Source organism: Amphiura filiformis, chromosome 16 (assembly GCF_039555335.1).
Source record: "Amphiura filiformis chromosome 16, Afil_fr2py, whole genome shotgun sequence".
NCBI classification, from domain to species: Eukaryota; Metazoa; Echinodermata; class Ophiuroidea; order Amphilepidida; family Amphiuridae; genus Amphiura; species Amphiura filiformis.
The window spans coordinates 4,758,685-4,773,522 of NC_092643.1; the positions used below are offsets into that span (position 1 = coordinate 4,758,685).

The 14,838-nt window shown below is 37.7% G+C and overlaps 2 protein-coding genes across 2 annotated transcripts in view; both read left to right on the plus strand.

Moving 5' to 3' along the window:
- Positions 1–1,095: 1,095 nt before the first annotated feature.
- Positions 1,096–5,585, plus strand: LOC140135444 (dynein light chain roadblock-type 2-like). Its single transcript, XM_072156940.1, has 4 exons — positions 1,096–1,179; positions 3,131–3,209; positions 3,941–4,108; positions 4,644–5,585. Exons 1-4 carry the CDS (start codon positions 1,111–1,113, stop codon positions 4,685–4,687), a joined length of 360 nt encoding a protein of 119 aa, XP_072013041.1. The 5' UTR covers positions 1,096–1,110; the 3' UTR covers positions 4,688–5,585.
- Positions 5,586–8,854: 3,269 nt separating this feature from the next.
- Positions 8,855–14,838, plus strand: part of LOC140136459 (uncharacterized) — a 29,774-nt gene continuing 23,790 nt past the window's right edge. Inside the window, exons 1-4 of the mRNA XM_072158182.1 lie at positions 8,855–8,963; positions 11,503–11,574; positions 13,341–13,419; positions 14,721–14,780. Coding sequence (XP_072014283.1) covers positions 8,908–8,963; positions 11,503–11,574; positions 13,341–13,419; positions 14,721–14,780 — 267 coding nt within the window. The 5' untranslated portion in view covers positions 8,855–8,907. The remainder of the gene's footprint in view (positions 8,964–11,502; positions 11,575–13,340; positions 13,420–14,720; positions 14,781–14,838) is intronic.

A 14,838-nucleotide genomic window follows, 5' to 3' on the forward strand; every position in this document is an offset into this window, starting at 1 on the left:
AAGTGCGTGACGGAAGGTGCAGTTCCGCATGCGGGACTGTGAGCGGAAGTGTGCAGTACCGCACGCGGTACTGCACAGATAGCAGTCGCTTTCAATACCTGACTCCACACCACTCCACGCCATACATAAATTCTCCCAGTCACATTTCCCCAATATGAAATTTAAAAAAAAATTAAATTTTAATTTTAATTCTTTTAAAGTTTGGCAGAGGCGGGGTTCGAACTCACGGCGCATCACGCCGCTTTGGATATGCTCTATGAGCCTAGCGCCTTAGACCACTCGGCCACTTGTCTTGATGGACTCCATTTGACTCTTATTTGAAGATATAATCGCAACTTCAATATAAGCCTACCACGTGACAAGCAAAAGCAGAAAACGTACCATATTTTGGAATTTTATTTCCCTAAAAACATTAATGTGTATTAATAGCGCTCAATTGTTGTTAATCCGACATTAAACATAATAAATGCGCGTCTATATGGATAATACATTATATCGATTTTGACATGTGCTCGCACGGTGTCAGTACATTTCCATGGTCAGTAAAATACTATAGAGGAACCTATCATTTTTCTTGTATGTCGTTCGATGTTTTTATCAATTACATAAAAAATCCATTTTAGACCCTAAATGTTTCTTCGGGAAATAAAAGATTAGATTACCATAAAAACGAAACAGTAATCTTTTGCCGGGTCTAATGTTATTTATACATAGATTTTTAACGTTTTTCTATCCTTATTCTTGCTCAATTAAAAAATATTTTGGCGTATATAAAATTGAAATAAAATTCTCTGCCTCATAAACGACCTCAAATGTGCCACAATTGGGTATCACGAATCGTTATATATGATGTGCAGTTAATATTCATATTTTCTTTTATACAGAGGATGCTTCAGTTTTGACAGGAAAAATATTTTCTTGAAAACCCTCTCACTCGGTTATTTCAAAACGGTAACCACGCTTCCCTAGAATGTGCAATAATTTAGCATTAAAATTTTTCTTATTCTAACAGCAAACGTTTCTAGAATGAATTATGACGAAATGTGGTGTAACCTGACTCTGTGCAATGAAATACCGCCCTCAATAAATTGATCCTCGATTGATTGACGCATGCGCAATTGTATCCGTAGCAACATCGTCCATTTGCAAGTTGTGAAGACCAATCCAGAGAAAAATATGGTAAGAAAAAGAGCGAAAAAACACGTTGAACGTTATTAATTTTTTGTAAAATTTTGATATATTATTCTGGATAGTATATTCCTCTTAGCAGTATCAAATAATTGCATTCTGTTCATTGGAAGGTGTAAAACTGAGTTCAATGATATCACCGGACGTAAATCGAAATGTATGTACAAAATCATGAAATGTTTACATTCATGACATTTGGAAACATGACAAACAGGGGTAGCGCTAGGTTGATTTTTGGGGTCCCGGACCCACCAAAATAGAGTCCGGACCCCCTGTTTTTAAATTTCCTGAAAGTTCAGGGGTCCCTGCAGACCCCCAGTTTTTCAATCTAGCGCTATTGGCATTGCAGACGCTGCATTTGTGCAACTCGGACTCGCCAAACTCTACTCCGGACCCCCTACTTTTTAATTTTCTGCAAGTTCGGGGGTCCTGACCTTGCGGACACTGGAGTGTTTAGTTCTAGCGCTACCCCTGATGACAAACATTGACATTGAAATTTTCAGGATTTGTATTCTGTATTGCCCTTGGACAGTCCATATGCTACACTATTTTGCAAAGATCTTTCGTACTGGCCGACTGATTTTGTAAAAAAAGACTGACTAGTTCACACACGCTTGCGTCACGGGATGCTACGCAGTCGCAGATTGTTCGGCGAAAGAGGAACGAGGGGCTGTGCAATAATTATGAGCCAAAAGGGGGGGCAAGACATTTTTTGGCAGGGGGGACGCAAGCAATTTTTGGCACACATTCATGGGCGCCTAGTTTTATTTAATTTAAAAATAAATAAAACGCTCTAAAATCTATAAAAAGGCTGAGCCTTGGAAAAACAGCATGGAAATGCTTTAATCCACATCCATTGCCATCACATCCAGACTTATGGACTCTGCCAATTACCGAAGTAGAAGAAGTAGAAGTAATATGTAACTTTTCCTGCTCGCAACATTTGAACATTTGCAATTAGGCATATACCGGTATTAAAGTCATGAAAGTGAGTCACTGAGTCTGTGTAACGGGGGGCAATTTTAGCAGGCCGAGAGGGGGGGGCCAGGCAATTTTTGGTAGGCTGAGCAGTGAGTGGGGGAGCGATTTTGGCAGGCTGTTCAGAAATTGCAAATTTGAGCCCTTGTCCTTCCCAGCATGCATCAGTTTTGCTTATTGTCACTATCGGCAAATTATAATGAGGTGTTGATTCAATTCATGGATGATGGATTTAAGATCGGTGTTGGTGAACTGATCGACAGCCTCATCATGCCAGATGCAGTTCCCACTTTTTCCTACATGTATCAGAATGGAGATTTGGGCATCAGATGAAAAAACTCATGAATATTTTCTCATAATCCTGGTGAAATTGTACTTTTTAGGCATTAAATATGTTCCGTTTCAACCCCAATTGTGGTATACATACAACGCATACAGTTCTGCTGTTGTTTTTACTTAAATTATTAATATCACGACCACTTACGGTACGGTACCTCAAAACTGATAAAGAATTGGATTATTTTAGTACAGACCTCAATACAATTAATTACACAAATCTGACTACCTTCCTTCATCAATCAAGGATTCAATCAAAAGCTGCCCTCGCGAAATAAACCATTATAAAGATGCTTGTAACGTTCCACAAAAGTTGTGTAACTGTTGTGGTCATGACCATCATGGTAGGTAGGTAACACATTTCTTTGTGTTGAATGTCATTCACCAAGTGTTCTGCCAGTCAGCCACTCATGAAGAAGTATGGAGGATTGATTACCATTTTTAACTGGAGCATACATACGGCAGACAATCTGTTGACAGTTTCACTGGCAGATATCATTATTTTCTTTAAATCTTCCCGAGTACCTGGTACCATTTGAATTTTAGGATATATAGAACTGGATCAGCCTTTCATTCTCACACCAGAAGCTGAAGATTATTATTATTTGTTTTTTATTATTATTTTCAGTCTGCAGAAGTAGAAGAAACGTTGAAGAGAATTCAGTCCCACAAGGGAGTTCTTGGAATTATTGTAGTCAACCAAGAAGGTAAGATTTTGTTTGTTTTGTTTGTTGAACACCTTTGTCATATCAATTGTGATTCTTACAGCTTTGCAAGGGAACTGAGCCTAAGTTTGTTTGTTGTTTATTTATAGATCATTAATCAGGTTATAACAATTCAATCAATTGGGGATTATTTAGTAGTATCTGGATTTTTTTGACAAAATCTAAGACAAAGTAATGCATTCTTGGACCCATCCACTTTCTGCTTTTTTCTACTTCCTTATTAGTGCATATGTATGAGTATCATCGCGCTGCGTACAAACAAGCTGTACTTATTTTTTACTCTGGAACCTAGAGAAGATGAGTGTATTTTTGAAGTACAGTCAACAGTACCGGGATATGATCCCTGCTCTTTTCAAATAGCCTGTGACATTCTTTAACGTGCACACTGCGTTAATGTCAGAAATACATGTACACACTACAGGACCTACGGCTTAAAGTGCCCTCTGAAGCACTAAGCAAGTGGAGTGAAGTGCTTTGCTCAAGGACACAAAGAGACAGCCGAACTCAAGCTGACCTACTCAGATTTCGAACCCGCGACCCTGGTACAGGATTCACAGTCCAACGCCTTAACCCCTCGGCCTCGCTCTCCTCAAATGTGTTTTGAGAGCAATCTGTTACACACTCAAATTAGCTGGACTAATCCTTTTAATAATTATGAACCACATAATTCTAGTAATTATAAATTGCTCATTGTACTTGTTACTTGTCTGCAGGTATACCAATTAGGACTACACTAGATAACTCTACCACAGTCCAATATGCTGGGCTAATACACTCAGTAACACAGAAGGCAAGGAGCTGTGTAAGAGACTTGGACCCACAAAATGAACTGACATTCCTAAGACTGAGATCAAAGAAAAATGAAATCATGATTGCACCAGGTGAGTTGTCAAAGAATTATAGAAAAAATAAATATGCAAATAAGCTACTTGAGTAGCATATTTTGTACCGAAAATCTAATCGGGTTGAGAACCTCTGGTCCTGCAGGCTGCTACCCCCTACTATTTATTTATTTATTTATTTATTTAAACTTTCTTTACCCAAGCTATGTCACTGAATACGGATCTCCAGATCAGGGTTGTAGCTAGGCCAATTTCTATGCCAGGTGGCAAATTATTGCGAATCGGAATGCGTGGAGCTCTGGCGCTTACGGCCGGCGGTCCAGGGGCCCGCTTAAGGGGTATCACCCCCTAAAAAAGATTTTTTTTGTTCTTCTTATGATGAAAAAATCATTTATTTTAACAACAACAAAATTTTAATTTTTTTTTGTGTCGGGCAGGGCCACCCGGCGTAGCTACAACCCTGGTCCAGATATTGGGTAAAAAGAATGTTCAATTATTATTATCTCTTTATTCGATTAAAGAATCACTTTGTAATATTCATTATTCTATCTTTGTTTTCTTTTTCTCATTTCAGACAGGGAGTATTTACTGATTGTGATACAGAACCCATCAGAATGAGCTTCTTGTATATTTCCTGTCATGCTTGCAGCTTTGTACAGATAGAACACAACCATCATTTCTTGCAATATTTATGAAATAATAATTATGTGCTATGCGGTGGAATTTTGAGGCACCTTCTGTTGATTAAAAGAACATGCATGAAACAAAACTACAATGTCAAATTTAACTTGTTTTACCATTTTCTTCTTACTGAACCTTACGTTGTGGAAACTTGTAGAAATTTTTACCAGATTATTTGCAATAGGTTATCAATAGTAAGAAATCAATAGAAGGTGCCTCAGTTGTTTGACCAAAGTACCATCCTGAATGGTGATGGTAAGCTTTCTGGATGGAAGTTATCAAGCATGCTGTATATATTTTGTGTCTATATTAAATATCATCTTGTGTGTCAATGAATTTCCTTAATTAAATGATTTATTATTATTTATATTTGGTAGTTGAATTATTTTCAAAGAGGTTAGTCTTGGAGATTCTGGACACCTTAATAATGTTTATGCGTTGCTCAGCTCACGGAGGGGAGATATTTGTGTACCTCTTCATTATTTTGCCATGTGTATAGCCAATTTCAATTTTGTGTGTGCACCTGTTTGAAATATGGGAGTAATTTGGACTCAGATCATCATTCAATTTCTAGCATTTTCTGAAGACGAAAATGCTTCACCATTTTGGTTACCATGAATAACAATCCAATATAAGGTATCAAAATTACCCATTCATTTGCTGTTTTCAGCTACGTTTTGACAATTCAGGCCAAATGCCCCCCACCCACTTTTCTTCCGATTGACACCACTGGGATTTCCAATAGTCTATAGATTTTCTGTGTCCAGACTTTCCCAGTCTAACCTTGAGAATTAGTCAATTCAATTCATTAGTCATTTTTTACATAATCTGACTTATCTATAAACCCACATAAGTAGCACAATTTCTACATTCTATGGTGTCAGGACAAAAGGAGGTAACAGGTGTAACCAACACTGGGTCCTCTCTCATGAACATGAAGCAAGTCACAGTCATTCTATTTAATATCATATCAAGGTTTATACTTTAGGCCTTGTCTTTGGCACAGGGTTCCCACGGTCCTTGAAAGTCCTTGAATTTGAAAACACCTTTTCAAGGCCTTGAAAGTCCTGGACATTTGCACAAGGTCCTTGAAAGTCCTTGAAAATTGGAATTTTACCTAAAGTATAATTTTGACCAAATTTGGGGAGTCTGTCACTTCCATTAATACGCAGCTTTTTGTGTTGTGGTAAGTCCTTGAAAATCATGCTTTGGACCTTGAAAGTCCTTGAAAAGTCTTGAATTTTAAAGGCTTCAAGGTGTGGGAACCCTGTTGGCATAATAAAATTCTGATTACCTGCTGTATGAAAGAAGGGAAAAGTGTTGCTTACTTACATACCTTCATCCAGACACCTTGCAATGGCTCTGATTGTCAGTTCGGAAAGGGAAGCATGTTTTATCAACATTTGCAGCTTTGCAATTTACAGGGTTATACCTATTATCATTAAGTGTAAATATTATTTTATCTTGTATAAATGAAAAGTTTAGAAATTAGGGAATTAAATAAGTGGGAACAAAGACGGGACCTGGCACTGGCAGTTTAAGAAGTTGGTAGCAGTGTCTGTAAAGATATGGAAGTCCTGTACCGTATCTATTGCTAAGTCATACAGCCTACATCATCTGGTTTTCCTTGCACTATTTTAAGATTTTGAAATACATGTAGTAACAATGAATATCCAAATTACTGTAAATGATAGTTTGTAACATATGTTTGTGACTCAATTTAAGGTTTCAGGTTTGTTTTTTTGCAATTCTTTATTCATCATTGTTAAGGTGGTCAGTATTCGCCAGCGAAGTGGTTACATAACTCCTTGGTAACTGGATCACGCACCTTTTGAAATTGGTATTACATGTCATAGAATTTGTGTTGCGATCATTTCGATCGTGGTGCAGAACGCAAAAGCGTGATCCAGTTGACATGGTGATAATCGGATTACATGTAACGCTTCGCTGGCGAATTCTCTATAATCGACATTTATCATCAACTTTGGTTTTACACACAGCAAGGTAGTTTAGCTCCAATGCAAAGCTCATACATCATAAAACCCAATTACTCCAATGTACATTGGATTCCAATGGAATCGCTACATGCTATAATAGTGCTAAATTTCAAGGAGCAAGTAATGTTCTCATTATGTAATTGTTAGTGTTCATGCCACAGTTATCCTACTTTGTGCCTAAGACAATCTTAGAAAGACCTAACAACACCCAGTGACAAGTTGTATAAATCAGAACAGATTATTTGATTCAACTTACAGTGCATTATTGCATAATGTAAATCAGACTTTGATGTGTTAGAAACAGCTGCATCTTTGGAGCAACCATTGCAGAAAAAAAATAAAGTTTGAATCTTAAGAACAACTGAGTAGACAAAAATTGGAAATTGGCTTTCATATTGTTATGAATTATTCATGATCTTTGTGTACAAGAAGCTTTTGTTAGTAATAAAACACATTCTCTAAACTATCTGAATATATTGTGAGCTATTTTGCTTGTGTGTTAGAATAATTCAATTTAAAGCAATCCCCGTAACAACAAATAATATTTGCTACAGTTGCACTTAAAGGGGAACGCTTATCTCCAGATACACAGGAATAAGTTGGGGAAAAGTGTATGGGGACTTATAGACCCTATTGAATACTACGCCACTCGTCCTCATTTAAATAAAATTCTGTCCACCTAAGGTGCCACAGGGCAATTCGCATAAAAATACAATAAAAATGTGATAGGTGTGAATGTTAATGGTTGTGGAATCAAACTAGAGACCTGTACGGCGGTCAAGGGTCCCTTTTCCAGTCAGGCTCTCCAGCAGTTCCTTACGAACAACATTTGCATCATGCTCCAGTTCATTGATCCTCAAACTTTTGTGAATTTTTTAGGTCCAATGCCTATAGTTTGGTCCACTTTTAGTTCACAGAGCTCACAAAAATTTCAAAATATGATATTTTGTAAATAATGGCAACATCTGTTCAGGATAGTATGTAAAATCATTGATTTCAGTGTTGCTTTTCTGTGTCAAGTCAGATCAATAGTTTTCACAAGTACTGTATTGGATAGGCAGGTCTAAACTAAAAATATTCATTGGGGAAGTGAATTACAACACAATATACATGTATACACAGTGGCATGGGGAAGGCAATATTAAGGGGGTGGGGTAGGATATATTTTAGCATCTTCCGCAAAAGACCCCAATTTTATTCATTGTTAGTTTTGCGCTCGAAATGCCCCTATTTTTACATAATCAAGCTATGCCTTGAGCTACATTGAAAGTTATGGCACAGCATGATGTTGGCGGAGCAACTGTGGGTCAACTGCAGCCCTTTTTGTTCCCCTTGAGAATTGATTTGCCCCGAGTCCTTTGAAATATACTGGCTACCTACCACTGAGCTGGGGGTCCCAGCACATGTGAGGTCTCTTTCCGGGAGGGGGCACTCACCGATGCAATGGCCCCATTTTGTAAAGGTCATACCTGATGACCCCCTTTTTAAAGTTCCGGCTACCCAATGACCTCCCTTTTGAATCACCAATATGCCTCAAAATAAATGCAAAAACTTTCTGGGGGGACTCTCAACTTTTGAAGTGACAGTATGTGCCTGTCAATACCCTTTTTGAAGTTGAATATACCTGATGACCCCCTTTTTGTAAAAGTCATACCCGATGACCTCCTTTTATAGGTCCGGCAAGGTACCCAATGACCCTTTTCTTTTTTAAAATTGTATCATCAAAATGCCACAAAATATATTTTATACCAAATGACCCCCTTTTTTCACTATATTATACCCAATGACCCCCTTTTTCATTTTGTTTGTACTAAAAAAAACCTTCGTGTTATCCAGTCAAAGTTAAATGTCCCCTTAGCCTACCTGTCACTTTTTTTAGTTCTAAAGTTGAGTGCCCCACCCTTCCCCCGTCTCTGTACTCCCGGGAAAAAGTTTTGAAAGGGAAATTCCCGAACTAATTTTATGGGAAAATAACTTCTAGAAATACTTTTTTGAATAGCCTAGGTCGCCTAGGCGTAGGGCTCTAGCGCGTGCTTTCATGGTACTTGTGCGTAAGTCAGGACTTTTGTGACTGAGTTTACTTTTAATTGCGCAACAATTTCACGAGAGATGCGGTTGCCGAATTTTGCACTGTAATTATTAGCAGGAATAAAGCCGATCATGTGCCAAGTAACAGATGGCGATGTCGAACAATTGACGAAGAAGCCCGATTTGAGGTGAGTAGTACTGTGTTTCTTTCAAGCATTTTTGTCAAGGTCGTGGATTTTTATGTTAAATTTGATTGAGTAAGCTTAAATTTTTTGTAAGCTTACCTCTTAGACTAAATTTAGAGTCTTGACTTAGTACTTTACTCAGTTTTGATGTAGAAAAACTGTAGTTCACCACGTAAACTTGTATGGCTCAAAATTCGGACCGCTGGACAGATAGTATCAGTTTGTGAATAAGGACATCGTATAAGTTCCTTGTACTAGAAAAACTGTTTGGCATCGTAGTCTAGAATTACATACAACAAACTAAGACAGGGTCAGGGAGAGCTATTGTCCAGAACCCAGGCCAGGGCACAGCGTCATCATCCCTATAATACATGTATCTTTGGGAAAATTACTGTGATCGGACTGTACATCACTACATGGATAGGGCGAATCCCAGGTAAATAGTTCCAATAAAAAATAATTGTAACTCCCGGCTCCAACCAGGAGTTCCAACAGATGCTGTGTATGTGTTTAATGTGCATTCTCATACACACTTAGCCGTTGGTACGAAGAAATCGTTGCTCCATAAATGATTGAAAAGTACACATTTGTATTAATCATTTTTCACCACAAAATATGAAAACACAGCCTCTGACAGGTGAGCAATGTTTGAATATATATATGGAGAGGTCAAACAGGTTGTTTTAAAATTATTGTCAATATTATTATTAATATTTTGTGACATTTATAATCATAATGAAAACAATTACCGTATTGGTCCGAGTATAGTCCCATGTTCGAGTATAATCCCACCCCACATTTTTCGAAAAATTTCAGAAATTGTAAAAAAAAAAAAAAAAAAAAAAAAAAAAATTTTTTAAAGTGTTTTTTTTTATTCGGTTTTGAGTGTCCCTGGACCTAGACCTAGATGCTAGGATCATTCATGGTTGACCTAAAAAAAAAAAAAAAAAAAAAAATTTCAAGATATTTTGTATTTTTAATATGATAATTTGTATTCATGTCATACTCTATTAATGATTTCAAAATGCATTGAATTTGAATGCATTTTGAAATCATTAATAGAGTATGACATGAAAAAAAGTATCAATTTTCATATTAAAAATACAAAATATCTTGAAATTTTTTTTTTTTTTTTTTTTTTAGGTCAACCATGAATGATCCTAGCATCTAGGTCTAGGTCCAGGACACTCCAAACCGAAAAAAAATAAACTTACAAAAAAAAAAAAAAAAAAAAAATTTTTGAAATTGAGTATAATCCCACCCCCAATTGTGAAAAAATGTTCACATAAAAAGCGGGTGGGACTATACTCGGACCATTACGGTAACACTGGAGACACCCGTTGGCACCTGCTACATCTTGAGAACATGTCATCAAACATTCGAAATTTGTAGTTACTACAACTGGTCTGGGGGAATCCACAAATTGAGTTCTTCAACAGCCACTCATGGTGATTTTGTTCGATATAGGCCGAGCGACTCAGGCTAAGGGGCTGTGCAATAATTATGAGCCCTGGGGGAGGGTAAAATTGGGGGGGGCAAGAAATTTTTGGCGACTTTTGGCAAGCCGAGAGGGGGGGCAAGCGATTTTTGGCACACATTCATGGGGTGCCTTTTAAATAAAACGCGCTAAAAAGGCTTAGGAAAACGGTACAGAAACGCTTAAATATATGCAAATTTTCCTGCTCATTAGACATTACCCTCTTTAATTTGATTTGTCAGTTTTTGTTTCAAAGCACAGACTGATCACGATGGGCTATTGCATCAAAAATGTTGTTAAACTTGGACTTCAACAAAAGTTTGGACACGACTCATCAAAATATTCATCATTTCCATACATAATTACATACGGTACATCAAAATCAGACAATAACTTCCATCCAAATGTGGACATTAACAGATTAACATCCGTTGCAAATAATGTCACCGCTGACCGACTGAAAAATGATAGCAACGTACTCTAGCATCGAATGTGTAACTATAGCGTGCAAATTTAAAGAGTTTTCAAATAATCTGTGCACTCCCAAAGACCCCCATATTTTTTTTGCCCATTTTCCCACCAAGACCTCATGTTAATTTTGAAGTTTTCCCCAAAGAATCCTTGACCCCATAATTTTCCTTTTCGCCCCAGTGTTGTTTCTGTATATCGCATATTTCAAACTACAACTATAATATTTACAGTAATTTCTTGGCCAAACTGGAACATGCGCGTTGCGTCCATGTAGCGTACTAAGCGTACGCAATGTAAGGCGCGTGTATGCTTTCTTCTGTACCGCGTTATATTCGCGCCTGTTTAACGCGGAGCCACTAGCGTTAACTTTATAGTGTTCCAGTTTGGCCATGAAATTACTGTAAATATTATAGAATGCACGACTTTGGATACAGTAATTAAATTATAAACCAATCATAAGTGAGTTGGATTCACCTCCGCGTTTACACACACACAGTCGCTGTTGCTCCTCCACCAAATTCTACTTTATTTGATATATCAATTCATGACATGACCTTATATGTTTGTTTGTTTATTTATTTATTTTTGCTTCAGAGGTGGAAGAGATTGCATGAAGTGTGGAGAGAAGGCGGTAGTTGTTGCTCGTATCAATGATCCACTATGCAGGTAAGGCATTGCAAACTGATTAAATTAGTTCATGTGTAAAAATAGAGGATTGTGGGACTGAGGAGCTGAGAGGGTTGCCTACATAGATTGCTTTTCTATACTTGTTTGGACTCAAAATTAAAGGAAGGTGACCTGATATATTTGGAAAATCAAATTCATTAAAACTTATGTATAACTTTAAATGTCATCCCTTTCATCGACTCATGCAAAAAGAACATGTAAATGTTTTTTTGTAAATGTGACTAATTCCTAATGGAATTACCGACATTTATACAGCATGTGAAATTGGTAGTCTACAGTTTTTATTAATGATAATCATCATGATCATGTAATGTATTGATTTCAAGCAAAAAGCCCTATTTTTCTCATAAACATATTGAAATTAGAAGTTCCAACTCAGTGTATTTCCAAAGATATCACCAAAAAACTGTTTAATTGATAACTGACTAATTCGATAGTTTTTTGATGATTTCTTAGGAAATATACCGATTTGGAACGCCACATTTCAATATGTTTCATCTGATACCAAAATCATCATTTTGATGAGGTAAAGTGGGGGGATGAGATCCCGGGGGGGCACATCAAATATTTTTGGTGGGTATGCTCCCCCGGAATTTTGAGGTGGTGGGTCTTTGGGAGCTGATGGCATACCGGTAACAGGGTCTTTCGGAGCTGCGAACCGGCTGTGAACAAGTAAAATGGGGTCTTTGAGCTGCGAAAAGTCAAAATCAAGGGTCTTTCTTGGCTTTTTGGTTGAAAATCGCCTGAAAAAACAAGAAATATGAGGAATGAGCAATTTTGGGTCTTTTAGAGCTGAAATTATCAAAATCAAGGGTCTTTGGAGCTTTATTTTGGTCAAATATAGGGGTCTTTCGAGACTGCGAAACCCAAAAGGGGGTCTTTCGGGGAGCATACCTGTATGGTCATTTGTGTTAAGTGCCCCCCCGGGGATGAGATTGTCAATCAGGTTACCCACCTTTAACACACACCTTTTCTAACAGTTATACGCTGGCGAAGTTACGTAATAATCGGATTAACTACCATAGCAATAGGTGAAAACAATTTTTGAATATACCGCACGGCACTGATACGTTCACACGGTACCAGGGTTTTCTTTAAGCATTTTGCTGAAGGGGTATTTTCAAATTTCTTTGACCCTTTCAATTGTGACTTTTTCCTCTGAAGGAGTCAAAAACATTGCCCAAGGGGTATTTTTAAAATATTATTTTTGAAGACATTTTTAACAATATGTGTGTTTTTGGAGCCATAGGCGTGAATCTGGGAGGAGGTGGGGAATCTCCCAATATTTTGCCATGGGGATTTTATGCGCATTGGACTTTGGGATTATGGATTATTTTGAAGGAGTCAGAAAAGTGCCCGAACGCGTAAATACGCGTGTTTTGTGCGTTAAAGAAAACCCTGCACGGTACCTCTTCATTGAACCATATCATGCCGATTACTTGCACCTGTAAGATTAGTATCTTTGAAAAGACCAGTATTCAATCTATGATTGCAGACATACACAGGTGATGAGTGTAACCTGTTTGTAGAGCAGCGCGATATGTTCAAAATTGTTTTCACCTATTGCTATGGTAATTAATCCGATTAATTACGTAACTTCACCAGCGTATTGCTAATACTATTTCCGCATTTTGAGTAAAGAATAACAAAATTAAAATTGCATGGAAATTGTACAATTTTACAGCACCGCAGTGAGGCGTACTCCTTGTTCTCTTTGTAAATGGTATACTGTTGTTGTTTTTCAGGGAATGCTTTGTGACTTATTTCACTCATAGATTCAGGGCTACCATAGGCAAGTCAAGGCTCATCAGGGATGGAGATAAGGTATGTATGCTTTGTGACTTATTTCACTCATAGATTCAGGGCTACCATAGGCAAGTCAAGGCTCATCAGGGATGGAGATAAGGTATGTATGCTTAGTGACTTATTTCACTCATAGATTCAGGGCTACCATAGGCAAGTCAAGGCTCATCAGGGATGGAGATAAGGTAGGTATGCTTTGTGACTTATTTCACTCATACAGGGCTACCATAGGCAAGTCAAGGCTCATCAGGGATGGAGATAAGGTATGTATGCTTTGTGACTTATTTCACTCATAGATTCAGGGCTACCATAGGCAAGTCAAGGCTCATCAGGGATGGAGATAAGGTATGTATGCTTTGTGACTTATTTCACTCATAGATTCAGGGCTACCATAGGCAAGTCAAGGCTCATCAGGGATGGAGATAAGGTATGTATGCTTTGTGACTTATTTCACTCATAGATTCAGGGCTACCATAGGCAAGTCAAGGCTCATCAGGGATGGAGATAAGGTATGTATGCAAAGGAAAACAAAAATGTATATATAAAAAAAAACCACAATTGCTAAGCATCTTTCTTGGCTTGGTGACTTATTTGCCAACATGATGCTTGTTTTGTGGGAGCAGGTTACATAAATGTTTATTACTATTTCCTATCATATAATTGTAAAATAATGTGATAAACGAAAAGCAGGTGATGTCCAATATTTTCAGTAGTGGATGCCGACGCAACTACGATAACATTGGACCTGCCTGTTCAGGTCAGGGGCGTAACCAGTATTTTGGACCTGCCTGTCGATATTGGACCTGCCTGTCCTCTATCACACAGTAGAGGATAGTAAAACAAAAATTCATATATTGTTTATTCTCATTCTTAGTCAGTAAAATATTATTTCAAGAACTAAACAGTTTTATTTAATATGTTACTGTCATGAAAACTCCCCTCATTCTGATATGAACAAAACTTGTCAGCAAATTCAGTTGTGCGTACTGCAAGGCGTGTTACGCATTACCCTTACAACACGCTACATACGCGCAGCTAGTGCGCACTTCGACAAGCATGTTCTGTGATACAGACACTGAGTGATAGACGACTTGCAGGACCCAATGAAATTCAGCACTTAAAGGCCGCTCCAAATATCTGGAAAACACATTAAATTAGGAGCTGTGTCAACTTTGTTGGTATAGAGGTGAACAATAACTGAACATTGACTTGATTATATTTTAAGCCTACTTAATTAGGTTGCCCTTGGAAGTTTGTCTGGTCAACTGGATTGACCTTTATCCTCTGCCACTGACTAATAATTCTTACTTGTTTTATTTAAGGTTCTTGTTGCTGTGTCTGGAGGACAGAATTCATGTGCTATGCTCAACCTTATTAAAAAGGTATGTAGGAGAGATGAGAGGTATTCTGAAATCAACATGGCTCTTGAATGGCTACAGA